Raw genomic sequence first — 17,144 nt, forward strand, 5'->3', positions numbered from 1 at the left:
AACGAGGCCCCACGGGCAACAGGCCGCAAATGAAGGACCGTCAGCCGATTTGCCAGGACCACAATCGCCAGTTCCGCAAGAAGGAAAAGTCCAGGATATACGATAGTGACAGGAGTAAAAAGAGTGGTAACAGAACGGTTGTCCGAAAAGGTACATAGGGTGCAATTCTCCCTTCGGGAGACAAAGTCCCGGCGTCGGAGTGAAAACCGGACTGTTTCGCTCCGGTATCGGAGTCCGCTCCCAGCCCCCTATTCTTCCGCCCCAGGGGGGCTAGTTGCAGCGTCGCGTCATTTACACGCGTCGGGCCTTGGCGCCGCGTAAATGCGGTGCCGTGTAAATGACGCAGCCGTCGCCGCGTAAATGGCATTAACCGCGCATGCGCGGTTGCCGTCCTCCCCGAGGCCGCCCCGCAAGAAGATGTCGGATGGATCTTGCGGGGCGGCGGAGGAAAGGAGGTCCTCCTTCAGAGAGGCCGGCCCGCCGATCGGTGGGCACCGAAGGCGGGCCAGACCCCTTTTGAAGCCACCCCCAGTGCAGGAATCCTCCCCCCCCCCCACAGGCCGCCTCCCCCAGCGTTCCCGCGCTGTTCCCGCCGGCAGCGACCAGGTGTGGACGGCGCCAGCAGGAAGCCGTCGTGTTGGGCAGGCCGCTCGGCCCATCACGACGCGGCCAGCCGTGATTCTCGCCGCGCAGGTTTGGGGGGGGGGGGTTGGTGGGAGAATCATGTGCGGGTGTCGGGGCGGCGTGGCGGGACTCGTGCGGCGCCCCAGCGATTCTCCCACCCGGCGTGGGGGGTGGGACAATTCCGCCCATAATCTGTGCTCTCATGTCTGTAAGGGAGAGGAGTTTGGCTGACTCCTTTTTTATTTTCTTTTTTAAAATAAATTTAGAGTATCCAATTTTTTTCCAATTAAGGGGCAATTTAGCGTGGCCAATCCACCTACCCTGCACATCTTTTGGGTTGTAGGGGCAAAACCCATACAAACACTGGGAGAATGTGCAAACTCCACACAGCCAATGACCCAGAGCCAGGATCGAACCTGGGACCTCGACGCCCTGAGGCAGCAGTGCTAACCACTGCGCCACCATGCTGCCCTCAGGTGACTCCTTAAGTTAAGGATGACTATCTCCCGGCCACCTTTATGTGGATCCTCATTAAAAGCCTGTGTACAGAACCTACCACATTTGATCCTGGTCTACTTTTCTGAATCTAACATGCCACCTAACCTGCACATTTTTGGACACTAAGGGGCGACTTAGCATGGCCAATCCACCTAACATGCTCACCTTTGAACTGTGGTTGGAAACCTGAGCACCCAGAGGAAACGGTGGCACAAGTGGTCAGCACTGCTGCCTCAGCTCCAGGGACCCAGGTTCAATTCCGGCCTCCAGTGACTGTGTGGAGTTTGCACTTTCATAGAATTCCCAGTGCAGAAGGGGGCATTCCGCCCATCGAATCTGCGCCAGCCCTTGGAACGAGCACCACAATTAAGCCCACACCTCCATCCTATCCTCGTAACCCAGTAACACCACCTAACCTTTTTTTGGACACTAAGGGCAATTTATCATGGCCAATCCAGCTAACCTGCACATCTTTGGACTGTGGGAGGAAACCGGAGCACCCGGAGGAAACTCACGCACACACGGGGAGAACGTGCAGACTCCGCACAGACAGTGACTCAAACTGGGAATATAACCTGGGACCCTGGAGCTGTGAAGCCAACGTGCTGCTCAGTGTCTGCGTGGGTTACCTCCGGGTGCTCCGGTTTCCTCCCACAGTCCAAAGATGTGCAGGTTAGTTGGATTGGCCATGCTAAATTGCCCTTAATGTCCAAAAAGTTAGGTGGGGTCACTGAGTTATGGGGATAGGGTGGAGGCATGGGCTTAAGTTGGATGCTCTTTTTAAGGGCCAGTGCAGAATCGATTGGCTGAATGGCCTCCTTCTGCACTGTAGATTCTATGACCTATTCTAAATCCACTCAGGCACGTTCAAATTCCACACAGTCATCCAAGGCTGGAATCGAACCCAGGACCCTGGCGCTGAGGCAGCAGTGCTTACCAATGTGCCACCCTCAGTTTTGCTCAGTGAAAATTGGAGGTGCGCAGATATCTTTGAAGATTCTAAGGACGGAGGAGATTACAGAGACTGGGAGGGGCAAGATCATGAAGGGATTTGACAACAAAGATGTGAATTTTAAAATGGAGGTATTACATTACCAGGAACCAATATATGTCAGTCAGTGCTGAGATTATGGGTGAAGGGGCTTGGCGTGAGTAAGAATACATGGATCCATTAACCATAACGTGAAAGTGCATTTATATCTTGCCTTTAATATAATAAATGAAATGGAAACGGCAGCATGGTGGCACAGTGGTTAGCACTGCTGCCTTGTAGCACCATGGACCTAGGTTCAATTTCGGCCTCGGATGGCTGTGCGCGCGGAGTCTGCACGTTCTCCCTGTGTTTTTGTGGGTTTCTTTCGGGTGCTCCGGTTTCCTCCCACTGTCCAAAGATGTGCAGGTTAGTTGGATTGCCCTTAGTGTCTAAAGGTTAGGTGAGGTTGTAGAGTTCCAGGGATAGGGTGGCGGAGCAGGCCTAGTTAGGGTGCTCTTTCAGAGGGTCGCTGTGGGCTCGATGGGCCGAATGGCCTCTTTCTGCACTGTAGCGATTCTTTGAAAACTCCGTTTCGGACAATGTCAAGTTGGTGAGGGTGGAATGTTGGAGACCAGTCAGGAACGTACCAAAATAGTCATGTCTAGAGGTGACGAAGGTATGGCTGAAGCACCCACATCTAGAGTCATATGTAGTTCTGGTGATGGGAGCTGCCCATTGGGCAGCATGGTAGCATTGTGGGTAGCACAATTGCTTCACAGCTCCAGGGTCCCAGGTTCGATTCCCAGCTTGGGTCACTGTCTGTGCGGAGTCTGCACGTTCTCCCCGTGTCTGCGTGGGTTCCTCCAGGTGCTCCGGTTTCCTCCCACAGTCCAAGGATGTGCAGGTTAGGTGGATTGGCCATGATAAACTGCCCTTTGTGTCCAAAATTGCCCTTAGTGTTGGGTGGGGTTACTGGGTTATGGGGATAGAGTGGGGGTGTGGGCTTGGGTAGGTGCTCTTTCCAAGAGCCGGTGCAGACTCGATGGGCCGAATGGCCTCCTTCTGCACTGTAAATTCTATGAAATGTTATTGAGTTGGTAATAGGCAGTCTCAGTGATGTAAAGGCTGCCCAAGGAATGCAGTAGCAGGTACTTGAACATGTGTGTATGTGACCTTTATAATTGTCCATTCCATCTTTTTGACAAATGTGTCATTGTTAACTATAGAATGGTTATAACGCAAGGCTATTTGGCCGTAGTATCCAGACCATTTCTTAAAAAATAAATTTAAAGTACCCAATTATTTTTTTTCCAACTGGGCAGCACAGTGGTTAGGTTTTCTTTTTAGGTTTTAGAGTACCCAATTATTTTTCCCAATTAAGGGGCAATTTAATGTGGTCAATCCACCTAACCTGCACATCTTTGGGTTGTGGGGGTGAAACCCACGTAGACACGGGGAGAATGTGCAAACTCCACACAGACAGTGACCTGGGCCCGGGATCGAAACTGGGTCTTCAGCGAAGTAGGCAGCAGTCCCTTTTTGAAAATAAATTTTGAGTACCCAATTATTTTTTTCCAATTAAGTGGCAATTTTGGCATGGCCAATCCATCTACCCTGCACATCTTTGGGTTGTGGGGGTGAAACCCATGCAAACACGGGGAGAATGTGCAAACTCCACATGGACAGTGACCCAGATCCGAGATCGAACCTGGGAGTTGGCGACGTGAGGCAGCTGTGCTAACCACTGTGCCATCGTGCTGCCCTGTAATATTGCCTTTTTTGTCTGCCTTTTCTATCTCCTGAATTATTTTCTGACTCACATCCAGACGAGTGCTCGGTGGCCTGTACACAACTCCCATCAGGGTCTTTTTACCTTTATGATTCCTCAACTCTCCCCACAGATTCTATGCCTTCTGATCCTATATCGCTTCTTGCTATCGATTTAACTTCATTCATTATGACCAATGTAACTTTGCCCATCTGCCTGTCCCTTTTTATAGGACACATATCCTTGGATATTTAGATCGCAGCCCTGATCCCTTGCAGCCACATCTCTGTGATGCCCACAACATTGTACCGGCCAATTTCAATGTGCGCAACAAGCTCATTTACCTTGTTCCGTATACTGCGCACATTTAAGTACAACACCCTCAGTCCTGCATTGACCACCTCCCTTCTCACACTTGTCACCGTTTTTGCTCTGCCTTAGGTTAGATTATTGCCAACTTCAATACTCTCTGTTCTATACGTGGTCTGGAAACTTTATTAACCTCTCCTGAGACCTCAGGTACTTTAACTAGTTGAAAGTCCTTATCATTAACATGCACTGTCATAATATACACCAGTATATCATGGTGCAGACACACACACACTGATGGACTCACAGCAAGACCAATCAACACACACAACACCGTTTGCAGCACAGATCTTCACCATGTGCTGAGTGCATAGACTGGTTCGGACAGGCATAGGTCTTTAGTTTAATCTAACATCATGTTAACCCACAGTGAAAGTATGTTCAACAGTTTCCAACTTAATAAAATAGTGTTGCACTATTTTAAGTGTTGATGGCCTGTATGTGTTCCACGGATCCAGAGCACCCAACACAACAAGCACTTCTACCCTTTCCTTTAACTTTGAATTTCTAATTCTCCGTACAACTGAAACCCCACCCGCCATTTAGTTTAAAGCCCTATCAACAGTCCTAGTTTTACGATTCGCCAAGACTCTGGTCCCAGTGTTATTCAGATGAAGTTCTTCCCATTGGAACAGGTCCCCTCTTCCCCAGTACTGGTGCCAGTGTCCCATGAATTCAAGCCCATTCCTCCCACATCAAACTTTGAGCCACTCATTTGCCTCCTTAACCTTATTGACTTTATGCAAATTAGCTTGTGGCTCAGCTAATAATCCAAAGATTATTACCTTTTTGGTTCTGCTTTTTAATTTAGCTCCCAGCTGTTCTTACTCCCTTAGCAGAACCTCTGTTCTTGTTCTATCTATGTTGTTGGTACCTATGTGGACCATGACAACTGGATCTTTTGAAAAAATAAATTTAGAGCAACCAATTCTCTTTCATTTCCAATTAAGCGGCATGTCCAATTCTCCTACTCTGGACATCTTTTTTTTAAATAAATTTAGAGTACCCGATTACTTTTTCTAATTGAGGGGAAATTTAGCGTGGACAATCCACCTACCATGCACATCTTTGGGTTGTGGGGCTGAGACCCACGCAGGCACGGGGAGAACGTGCAAACTCGTCACGGACAGTGACCCAGGGCCGGTATTCGAACCCGGGTCCTCAGCTCCCTCGACAGCAATGCTAACCACTGTGCAACCTTGCTGCCCTCCTGTTACCCTGGACATCTTTGGACTTGTGGGGACCCACGCAGACACGGGGCGAATGTGCAAACTCCACACGGACAGTAACATGGGTCCGGGATTGAACCCGGGTCCTCAGCGCCATGAAGCAGCAGTGCTAACCACTGCTCCACTATGCCGCCCCGACAACTGGATCTGTACCCTCCCACTCCAAGCTCCTCTGCAGCCCAGATGAGATATTCCCAACCCAAGCACCAGGCAGGCAACACAACCTTTGGGATCCTTGGTCCTGGCCACAGAGAACAGTGTCAATGCCCCTAACAATACTAACACCCATTACGACTACATTTCTTTTATTCTCCCCCCCACTTGAATGGCTCCCTGTTACCATGGTGCTATGGTCAGTTTGCTCACCCTCCCTGCAGTCCCATTCCCGTCCACACAAGAGTAAGAATCTCGGACCTGTTGGACAAGTTCAGGACTGAGGCTCCTGCAACCCAACTCCTCGATCCCTCTACCTGCCGCACTTACAGCCACACCCTCTTGTCCCTGACCATTGGCCAAATTTAAGGTATTTAATGGAAGTGGTGTGACTGCCTCCTGGAATACATTGTCCAGGTACCTCTCCCCCTCCCTGATGTGTTGCAGCGTCCGAAGCTCAGAATCCAGCTCATCAACTCTGAGTTCCTCAAGCAACCAACATTTACGACAGACATGCTCACTAGGAACCACATTGGGGTCCACCAGCTCCACATTGCGTAAGAACACCACCTCACCGGACCCTCCATCTCTATTTTATTTAATTTGTTTTTAAGGTAGCACAGTGGTTAGCACTGTTGCTTCACAGCTCCAGGGTCCCAGGTTCGATTCCCGGCTGGGGCACTGTCTGTGCGGAGTCTGCACGTTCTCCCCGTGTCTGCGTGGGTTTCCTCCGGGTGCTCCGGTTTCCTCCCACAGTCCAAAGGTGTGCAGGTTAGGTGGATTGGCCATGCTAAATTGCCCTTAGTATCCAAAAAGGTTAGGTGGGGTTACTGGATTACGGGGATAGGGTGGAGGTGTGCGCATAGGTGGGCATAGGTAGGGTGCCCTTTCCAAGGGCCAGTGCAGACTCGATGAGCCGAATGGCCTCCTTCTGCACTGAAAATTCTGTGATTGTATGTGGCTGCATCACAGCTTATGGCAACTGCTCGGCCCAAGATTCCAAGAAACTGCAGAGTGTGGTGAACTCAGCCCAACGCATCACACAAGCTTGCCACCCTCCCATTGATTCTGTATACACCTCCCGCTGCCTCAGGAAGGTGGACTAGCATTGTCAGAGACCCCTCCCACCCAGGCTTTGACCTCTTCCAGACCCTTCCATCAGGCAGAAGGTACAGAAGTCTGAAGACCCGCACATCCAGACATAGGAACAGCTTCTTCCCCACAGCTATTAGACTCCTCAACGACTCCCCCTCAGACTGATCTGTTCTCTATAAGAACACTATTCACGACGTCCTATGCTGCCCTTGCTTATGTATTTGCTTTTTTTGGCCCCTTGATCCGTACTGTAACCAATCACTATTTGTTGATTTCCATTCATCAATGTACTCTGTTGATTATTCTTTTCTCTACTGTGTACGTACTGTGTACGTTCCCTCGGCCGCAGAAAAATACTTTTCACTGTACTTCGGTACATGTGACAATAAATCAAATCAATCAATCACAGATATGTCCAAAGATGTGCAGATTAGGTGGTTTGGTCACACTAAAGTATCCCATAGGGTTGGGGTTGCAGGAATTAGACCTAGGCAGAGTGGTTTTTCGAAGGGTGGGGGGCAGACTCAATCACTTCCTTCTGCACTCTCTGTGCAGACAAGGTGAATTGGCCATGCTAAATTGCCCCCTCGTGTCCAGGGATGTGCAGGTTAGGTTTAAGAGGCGAGGGCAGGAAAGTGGACCGTGTAGGCAGAGTGGTGTTGGTGCAAACCCGGTGGCCCACATTGCCTCCTTCTGCATTGTAGGGATTCTATGATTCAAGACTGAATTAAATTCTCCATAAAAAGAAAGAATGTAGGGCAGCATGGTGACGCAGGGGTTAGCACTGCGCCGAGGTCCCAGGTTCCATCCCGGCTCTGGGTCGCTGTCCGTGTGGAGTTTGCACATTCTTCCTGTGTTTGCGTGGGTTTCGCCCCCACAACCCAAAGGTGGACTGGCCACGTTAAATTGCCACTTAATTGGAAAAAATGATTTGGGTTCTCTGAATTTATTTTTAAAAAGGAAGAATGTGCAGGGTTGGGTGGGGTGGGGTGGGAGATAGCACTTTTCATTGGAAGAGCCATCCTAGGCACGGTGGACTGAATGGTCTCAGTCTGTTCTGTAGTTCACATTTGTCAAAATAATAACCAAGCTCACTTCCTGGTTTCTAGGTGCTTTCCGATTGAGTAGCAGGGGGTGTTCTGGGGACGGGAGTTGTCAAACCGAAAGCGAGTTCTCTCGAACATGGAGAGTAAAAGTCGTGTCCCGGTGAGCTCCCTTTGATTTGGCTACAATTCTCGATGAATTATCGATTCACTTGTCCGGTTCTTCTCTTCGCCCTCGCCCTGTTGCAGCCTCTCGGTTTCCGCAGACACAGGACTCTCGGTGAAGCAGGTAAATTAGTGACTGGGGGCCGGTCTTCAAGTGGGGCTGGGGATCGGAGGTCGGGAATGCGAGCCCGCTCGGGGGGGGGAGGGGGTCGGGAATGCGAGCCCCCCGCCCCTGTGGGGGGAGATCGGGAATGCGAGCCCCTCCGCTCCTGTGGGGGAGGCCGGGAATCCTGCTCGGAGGAGAGAGGGAGGGGGGAGATGCCAGCTCCCGCGAGTTGGTCAGGTCCCGGGGGGGGGGGGGGGGGAGATGCCAGCTCCCGCGAGTTGGTCAGGTCCCTGCAGTGGGACACCAGAGCATTAAACTTTCTGCTGCGATATTACAGCCTCAGAGCTGCTGTTGCTGCGGTTAAGCAGAAGGCTTTAAACATGCATCCGGTCGATAGTCATAACTTTGCAATGTTGTTGCCAGGAGCTATGCTGCAACGTCTTCAGAAAGCACTTTATACACAAACGTGAAATAGGACGCCCAGCTCCGCCTTCGCAGCACTGCTCTCCACTTCATCAAAGGTGATTAGGAATCACCCTTTGATTCATCAATGCCCATTTGGCAGGCTGCTTATGTGGATGCGCAGAAATTACCTCCAGTTAAATACTGGGGAGCCCAATATCATTCTCAGATCCCAGTCACCGACTATCCTTCGCCCTGGCAATAGTCTGAAGCTCTTTGCAATATTGGTGTCATTTGGCTCTGAAGAGAGCACTTCTGATTACATATCAGTGCCATCAAAGACTGCCTCCGCACTTTCACCTGATTCTTGCAGCCTCACCTGCTGCTGAAACACATGGTACATTGTATACATTATACCACCAGGGTTGCCCAAATGTTAGGCCACGGAATCCCTAGTGACCCTCAAGAACATCGGGGAACCTCAAACATTTTCATAATGTTAATGCCCCTTTATTGCCATGAAATAGTGGCACAAATCAAATGTAAACAAGCTCTTTCTAGCTATATCCATGTATATATTAAAAATTAAGAAGTGGCACACAGTCATAAATACATATTAGTCAGCTACATGGTCCCCTCACGTTAACCTCTGTCCAAGCCACCCTCCCATGTCCCTGAACATTAACCCTTGAAAGTCTAGGAGTGGGTAACCTGGTAATTAAAAAAACAAAGATTTTAGAGTAGCCGATTTATTTTTTCCAATTAAGGGGTAATTTAGCGTGGCCAATCCACCTACACGGCACATTTTTTGGGTTGTGGGGGCAAAACCCACGCAAACACAGGGAGAATGTGCAAACTTCACACGAACAGTGACCCAGAGTCGGGATCGAACCTGGGACCTTGGCGCCATGAGGCAGCAGGGCTAACCCACTGCGCCACCGTGCTGCCCTACCAGGTAATAATTTAAAAGTTCCCTCGTTAACAAAATGCTTAATTCATTCCTTTGGGAAGGGAGCGGGGGGGGGCTCGCATTCCCGACCTCCCCCCACAGGAGCTGGGGGGGGGGCTCGCATACCCGACCTCCCCCCACAGGAGCGGGGGCTCGCATTCCGGACCTCCCCCCACTGGAGGGGGGGGGAGGGGCTGGCATTCCCGATCTCCCCCCACAGGAGCGAGGGGTGGGGGGGCTCGCATTCCTGACCTCCCCCCACAGGAGCGGGGGGCTCGCATTCCCGACCTCCCCCCACAGGAGTGGGGGGGCTCGCATTCCCGACCACCCCCCACAGGGGCAGGGGGGCTCGCATTCCCCCCTTCCCCACAGGAGCGGGGGGGGGCTCGCATTCCCGACCTCCCCCCACAGGAGTGGGGGGGCTCGCATTCCCCCCCTCCCCACAAGAGCGGGGGGGGGGGCTCGCATTCCCGACCTCCCCCCACAGGAGCAACCTAACTCTGGGATTTCCACCCCACGTTCCTGTTTCTGGCACAGGATAAGGGCATCAATAAGCCTAGACACAACCCACCCATTCTTGCCAGCCTTATTGCAGGGGTTTTCAATTTTTCCATAATTTTGGGCTGGCTTTTGCCAGGACTACTCCGTAGAGTAGTCATGAACCCATGGGAGAAACCCTAGTCTGGAATTGGAAATTAGGCATTCAGCATTCCCTTTGGGAAAATGCCCCTAAGGTCATTTAAACACAGCCAGCCAGTGAAATTCCCATTGAAGATCTTTAATCTTAGGGGTGGCATGGTGGTGCAGTGGTTAGCTGCTGTCTGCATCACTGAGGATCCTGGCTCGATCCCGGCCCCAGGTCATTCTCCGTGTGGAGTTTGCACATTCTCCCCGTGTCTGCGTGGGTCTCACCCCCACAACCCAAAGATGTGCAGGGTAGGTGGATTGGCCTCGCTAAATTGCTGCTTAATTGGAGAAAAAATAATTGGCTACTCTAAATAAAAAAAAGACCTTTAATCTTGTCCAAGCAAACATGCAAGTCATTGAAAAACCACTTAAAACAAAAAATGACATGATCCCCAAAGGAATAAAACTCTTAAGTTATGCAGAGCTAGCAGTCATCTGTAACTGTGGCAACAGCCTGTCACGGGATTCAATGCATGAATCATTCTTGGATCTCAGCCAATCAGGCCATCAAGTAATGTAATAATAATAATCTATATATCTATATTGTCACAAGTAGGCTAATATTTATTGTCACAAGTAGGCTTACACGGTAACTTCATTGCAGTGTTAATGTATGCCTACTTGTGACAATAAAGATTATTACATTTTTAATAACACTGCAATGAAGTTACTGTGAAAATCTCCTAAGCGCCACATTCCAGTGCCTGTTGCAATTTGTTTAGCCTGTTTCATAATCAAGTTGCTAGGCGACTGTCCGAAGGCTGTCAGCCGCCCAGCGTCGGGAGCGGAGGGTGCACGAGGCTCTCTGCAGTGGAGTGCAATCATTCGTGTCTGACACTGTCGCCCTTCACCCCCTCCGGGGGACTCCCAGAATCAGGCACATCATGATTAAAGGTTCTTTTGTTATTCTGCCTCCATAGATAGTTCAGCCAGTGCCTTATTGGGCCCCTCCACCAACACCCCCCCCCCCCCTTCTTTTCGCTTCTGTTGGTACAGAGGCGAGGGAATCTGGTCTCACCAGCTCAAAGTTTAGTGCTTGTACCGTTTGTTTTTTGTACAACTGTGTTGAGAACTGTTTCAATAATCAGAGTGTCCTACCCCCCCTTTGCCCGTACATTGGTACTAAGGGGAGAGTACGCTGTTTCTCCAACGCAAAATTAATATTTGTACCGTTTGGCCCTGTATACATTTTTTACTGTTTTAATAAAAAGATATGGCCTCTGAATGCATGGCTGCATTTTAAAAAAAAAAGAGCAATGGACTTGTCCTGATATGAAATGAAAATCGCTTATTGTCACAAGTAGGCTTCAAATGAAGTTACTGTGAACAGCCCCTAGTCGCCAAATTCCGGCGCCTGTTCGTTGAGGCATGATTTTTTTCAAAGGGATTTGAATGGCTTTTTTTAGCTCCTAGAGTATTTCAAAGATTGTCAGTGTTCGTATAAAGCCATAAGATTCACACATTTTGAACAAACAAGAATAAACTTTAATATACAAGGTCAAAAAGGCAATACAATTTATAATATCAATCTAAATCTCTTACCATTCTGGTTTAGTTTGAGATACATGTGAACACTTCACATTGCACAATAAATGAAAAATGTTCCAGAGATTTCTCAGCAACGCACCCAAATGCCTGTAAACACTGAGTCAACCAATCTCATTAAAATTCTGTCTCTCTCATGAGTGTCTCCAAACCATCATTTTTGAAGATCAAGCCTCTGAATTCCCTCAAAGACGCTGCAACTCAGACTGCCTCAATAACTGCACAACTCCCAGGCTTTCAAACTAGTCTCCTGATACTCCCGTTCCCCTGTCTTCACCCCCCAGCCTCGACTTAACGATGCATTTCAGCTCTTTAACAACACCTAGCTTCACTTTGATGGCACTGCCCCTCGATTTTACCATGTTCCAATCCCCCCAGCTTCACCAAGCCATAAATGGCTGCCAGGGCTACTTCATTTTTAAAACTTTATCGTCACAAGAGGCTTACATTAACACTGCAATGAAGTTACTGTGTAAAGCCCGTAGCCGCCACATTCCGGTGCCTGTTCGGGTACATTGAGGGAGAATTCAGAATGTCTAATTCACCTAACAGCACGTCTTTCGGGACTTGTGGGAGGAAACCGGAGCACCCGGAGGAAACCCACGCAGACACAGGGGAGAACGTGCAGACTCCTCACAGAGAGTGACACAAGCCGGGAATCGAAACTGAGACCCTGGCGCTGTGAAGCGACAGTGCTAACCACTGTGCTACCGTGCAGCCCATTGGCCTAACCATTCCCAACACCGAGCCACTGACCTTCTCAGCTTTCAAGGGGATTCTCCTGAGCCCTTCACTGCACAACGGTATCAAATAGCTCCTGGGACTTCTGAGCCCGAACTACACAAAGCCAGCAAACTACAACACTTTTGCTGCCCATAGCTTGCTAACAGCAGTAGGTTTTTGGTATGTCTTTTCACCTGCTGTAGAACACTCACACCAGTAGCAATCACACAGGATAAATGGACCTTAAGCCCCTACCCATTGTGGGCAGCACGGTAGCATTGTGGATAGCGCAATTGTTTCACAGCTCCAGGGTCCCAGGTTCGATTCCGGCTTGGGTCACTGTCTGTGCGGAGTCTGCACATCCTCCCCGTGTGTGCGTGGGTTTCCTCCGGGTGCTCCGGTTTCCTCCAACAGTCCAAAGATGTGTAGGTTAGGTGGATTGGCCAAGATAAATTGACCTTAGTGTCCAAAATTGTCCTTAGTGTTGGGTGGGGTTGCTGGGTTATGGGGATAGGGTGGAGGTGTTGACCTTGGGTAGGGGGCTCTTTCCAAGAGCCGGTGCAGACTCGATGGGCCGAATGGTCTCCTTCTGCACTGTAAATTCTATGATAATCCCCATAACAATGTAGCCTTCCAGGGCTCACTGAATTCTTTTAAACTAAACACAGCTCTAACTCCCAAAAGAAAACAACTCTCTGGCCTGCATTTCTTTGCAAGCAATATGGATCACATCCCCAATTCTCCAGCTATGGAAGCCCACCTGCTTCATATCTTTCTCGTTAGCTCCTTGAGTCAACATGGGCCCCAGGCTTTGAGTGCAGTATTCAAAGCGCTTTAGTTGCATTAATCTCATTTTCTGTAGGCAAACATTCATTTTGCAAGGACTAAAATTAACCTTAAAAAAAACTATGAACCAGGGGCGAGATCCTCCACTCCCACGCCAGTTAGGAGAATCGCCTGGGCCGCCAAAATTTCCCGGGACGCCGTTCCGACGCCCTCCCGTGATTCTCCCAAGCGGCGGGAACGGCCCGGTCGAGTTCCGCGGGCCGCAGGCCAGAGAATCGCCGGAGACACCCAAAATGGCGATTCTCCGGCACCCCGGCTATTCTCAGGCCCGGATGGGCCGAGCGGCCAGGCCAAAACGGCGGGTTCCCCCCGGCGCCTGGTCGCTGCAGTCGTGGGCGGTGCGTGAACGCTGGGGGGGCGGGGGGGGGCGGCCTGCAGGGGCGAGGGGGGATCCTGCACCGGGGGGCACCTAAAATGTGGGGTGACCACGATCGGTGCCCACCGATCGTCGGGCCGTCCTCTCTGTGGGAGGACCTCCTTCCTTCCGTGGCCCCGCAAGATCCGTCCGCCATCTTCTTGCGGGGCGGACGTAGAGAGGACGGCAACCACGCATGCGCGGGTGACGTCAGTTATGCGGCGCCGGCCGCGTCATCTATGCGGCGCCACCTTTATGCGGCGACAAGGCCTGGCGCGTGTAGATGACGCGGCCCCGATCCTAGCCCATTGTCGGGGCGTGAATCGTTCGGGATCGGGGCCGTTTCGTGCCGTCGTGAACCTCGACGGCGTTCACGGCGGCGTGGGCATTTCGGCGCGGGAGTGGAGAATCCCGCCCCAGGTGTATGAATTTGAATATGCTACAAATCTGAAATTAAAAATGTCTTAAAACGATCACCATGAAACTATTTTCGATTGTCATAAAAACCTGTCTGGTTTACACATATCCTTTAGGGAGGTTAATCTGCCATCATTACCTGGTGTGACCTACATGTGACTCCAGATCCATAGCAATGTAGTTGACTCTTAAATATCAAATGTGGATGTGGTTTATTTCGACTTTCAGAACACTTTTGACAAGGCCTCACATAACAGGTTAATATGTAAAGTTTTTTTAAAATACATTTAGAGTACCCAATTATTTTTTTTCCCAATGAAGGGGCAATTTAGCGTGGCCAATTCAGCCAACCTGCACACCTTTGGGCTGTGGGGGTGAAACCCACGCAGACACAGGGAGAATGTGTAAACTCCACACAGACAGTGACCCAGGGCCGAGATTTGAAATTAATTGAAAATGAAAATCGCTTATTGTCACAAGTAGGCTTCAAATGAAGTTACTGTGAAAAGCCCCTAGTCGCCACATTCCGGCGCCTGTTCGGGGAGGCTGTTACGGGAACCCGGGATTTGAACCCGTGTCTTCTGCGCCATAGGCAGCAGTGCTAACCACTCTGCCACGTGCTGCCCTATTAATATGTAAAGTAAAATCTTATGGGATTAGGGGTAGTGTCCTGAGATGGATAGAAAGCTGGTTAGCATACAGGAAGCAAAAATGTTGGAATAAATGGGTCTTTTTCTGATTAGCAGGCAGTGACTAGTGGGGTACCATAGGGATCTGTGCGAGGACCCCAACTGTTCACATTACATATTAATGATTTGGACGAGGGAAATAAATGTATTACCTCCACATTTGAAGATGATAAAAATTTGGGTGGGTGGGTGAGCTGTGAGGAGGATGCATAGATGCTTCAGCAGGATTTGGACAGGCTGAGTGAGTGGGCACATGCATGGCAGATGCAGTGTAATGTGGATAAATGTGAGGTTACCCACTTTGGTAGCAAAAATAGGAAGACAGATTATTATTTGAATGGGTGTAATTGGGAGAGGTGGATACTCAACGAGCCAACGAAGGTTCACCAGGCTGATTCCTGGGATGGCGGGGCTGTCATATGAAGAGAGACTAGGGCAGCCTGGTGGCCCAGTGGTTAGCACTGCTTCCTCACGGCGCTGAGGACCTGGGTTCGATCCAGGTCATTGTCCGTGTGGAGTTTGAAAATTCTCCCCTTGTCTGCCTGTGTCTCACCCCCACAACCCAGAAAATGTGCAGGATAGGGGAATTGACCAGGCTAAATTGCCCCTTAGAACATAGAACATAGAACAATACAGCGCAGTACAGGCCCTTCGGCCCACGATGTTGCACCGAAACAAAAGCCATCTAACCTACACTATGCCATTATCATCCATATGTTTATCCAATAAACTTTTAAATGCCCTCAATGTTGGCGAGTTCACTACTGTAGCAGGTAGGGCATTCCACGGCCTCACTACTCTTTGCGTAAAGAACCTACCTCTGACCTCTGTCCTATATCTATTACCCCTCAGTTTAAAGTTATGTCCCCTCGTGCCAGCCATATCCATCCGCGGGAGAAGGCTCTCACTGTCCACCCTATCCAATCCCCTGATCATTTTGTATGCCTCTATTAAGTCTCCTCTTAACCTTCTTCTCTCCAACGAAAACAACCTCAAGTCCATCAGCCTTTCCTCATAAGATTTTCCCTCCATACCAGGCAACATCCTGGTAAATCTCCTCTGCACCCGCTCCAAAGCCTCCACGTCCTTCCTATAATGCGGTGACCAGAACTGTACGCAATACTCCAAATGCGGCCGTACCAGAGTTCTGTACAGCTGCAACATGACCTCCCGACTCCGGAACTCAATCCCTCTACCAATAAAGGCCAACACTCCATAGGCCTTCTTCACAACCCTATCAACCTGGGTGGCAACTTTCAGGGATCTATGTACATGGACACCTAGATCCCTCTGCTCATCCACACTTTCAAGAACTTTACCATTAGCCAAATATTCCGCATTCCTGTTATTCCTTCCAAAGTGAATCACCTCACACTTCTCTACATTAAACTCCATTTGCCACCGCTCAGCCCAGCTCTGCAGCTTATCTATATCCCTCTGTAACCTGCTACATCCTTCCACACTATCGACAACACCACCGACTTTAGTATCGTCTGCAAATTTACTCACCCACCCTTCTGCGCCTTCCTCTAGGTCATTGATAAAAATGACAAACAGCAACGGCCCCAGAACAGATCCTTGTGGTACTCCACTTGTGACTGTACTCCATTCTGAACATTTCCCATCAACCACCACCCTCTGTCTTCTTTCAGCTAGCCAATTTCTGATCCACATCTCTAAATCACCCTCAATCCCCAGCCTCCGTATTTTTTGCAATAGCCTACCGTGGGGAACCTTATCAAACGCTTTGCTGAAATCCATATACACCACATCAACTGCTCTACCCTCGTCTACCTGTTCAGTCACCTTCTCAAAGAACTCAATAAGGTTTGTGAGGCATGACCTACCCTTCACAAAGCCATGCTGACTATCCCTGATCATATTATTCCTATCTAGATGATTATAAATCTTGTCTCTTATAATCCCCTCCAAGACTTTACCCACTACAGACGTGAGGCTCACCGGTCTATAGTTGCCGGGGTTGTCTCTGCTCCCCTTTTTGAACAAAGGGACCACATTTGCTGTCCTCCAGTCCTCTGGCACTATTCCTGTAGCCAATGATGACATAAAAATCAAAGCCAAAGGTCCAGCAATCTCTTCCCTGGCCTCCCATAGAATCCTAGGATAAATCCCATCAGGTCCCGGGGACTTATCTATTTTCAGCCTGTCCAGAATTGCCAACACCTCTTCCCTACGTACCTCAATGCCATCTATTCTATTAGCCTGGGGCTCAGCATTCTCCTCCACAACATTACCTTTTTCCTGAGTGAATACTGACGAAAAATATTCATTTAGTATCTCGCCTATCTCTTCAGACTCCACACAGAATTTCCCATCCCTGTCCTTGACTGGTCCTACTCTTTCCCTAGTCATTCGCTTATTCCTGACATACCTATAGAAAGCTTTTGGGTTTTCCTTGATCCTTCCTGCCAAATACTTCTCATGTCCCCTCCTTGCTCGTCTTAGCTCTCTCTTTAGATCCTTCCTCGCTACCTTGTAACTATCCAT

General features: G+C 49.7%; 1 protein-coding gene across 3 annotated transcripts in view; it reads left to right on the top strand.

Moving 5' to 3' along the window:
- The window catches only part of LOC140390332 (uncharacterized), a 108,070-nt gene that overhangs the window by 12,693 nt on the left and 78,233 nt on the right, over positions 1-17,144 (top strand). For all 3 annotated transcript variants that reach the window (XM_072475402.1, XM_072475403.1, XM_072475404.1), the window contains exon 2: positions 7,819-8,041. In XM_072475402.1, the coding sequence (XP_072331503.1) occupies positions 7,948-8,041 (94 nt within the window). In that variant the 5' untranslated portion in view covers positions 7,819-7,947. The remainder of the gene's footprint in view (positions 1-7,818; positions 8,042-17,144) is intronic.

This window comes from Scyliorhinus torazame, chromosome 14 (genome assembly GCF_047496885.1).
Source record: "Scyliorhinus torazame isolate Kashiwa2021f chromosome 14, sScyTor2.1, whole genome shotgun sequence".
In the NCBI taxonomy this organism is placed as follows: domain Eukaryota; kingdom Metazoa; phylum Chordata; class Chondrichthyes; order Carcharhiniformes; family Scyliorhinidae; genus Scyliorhinus; species Scyliorhinus torazame.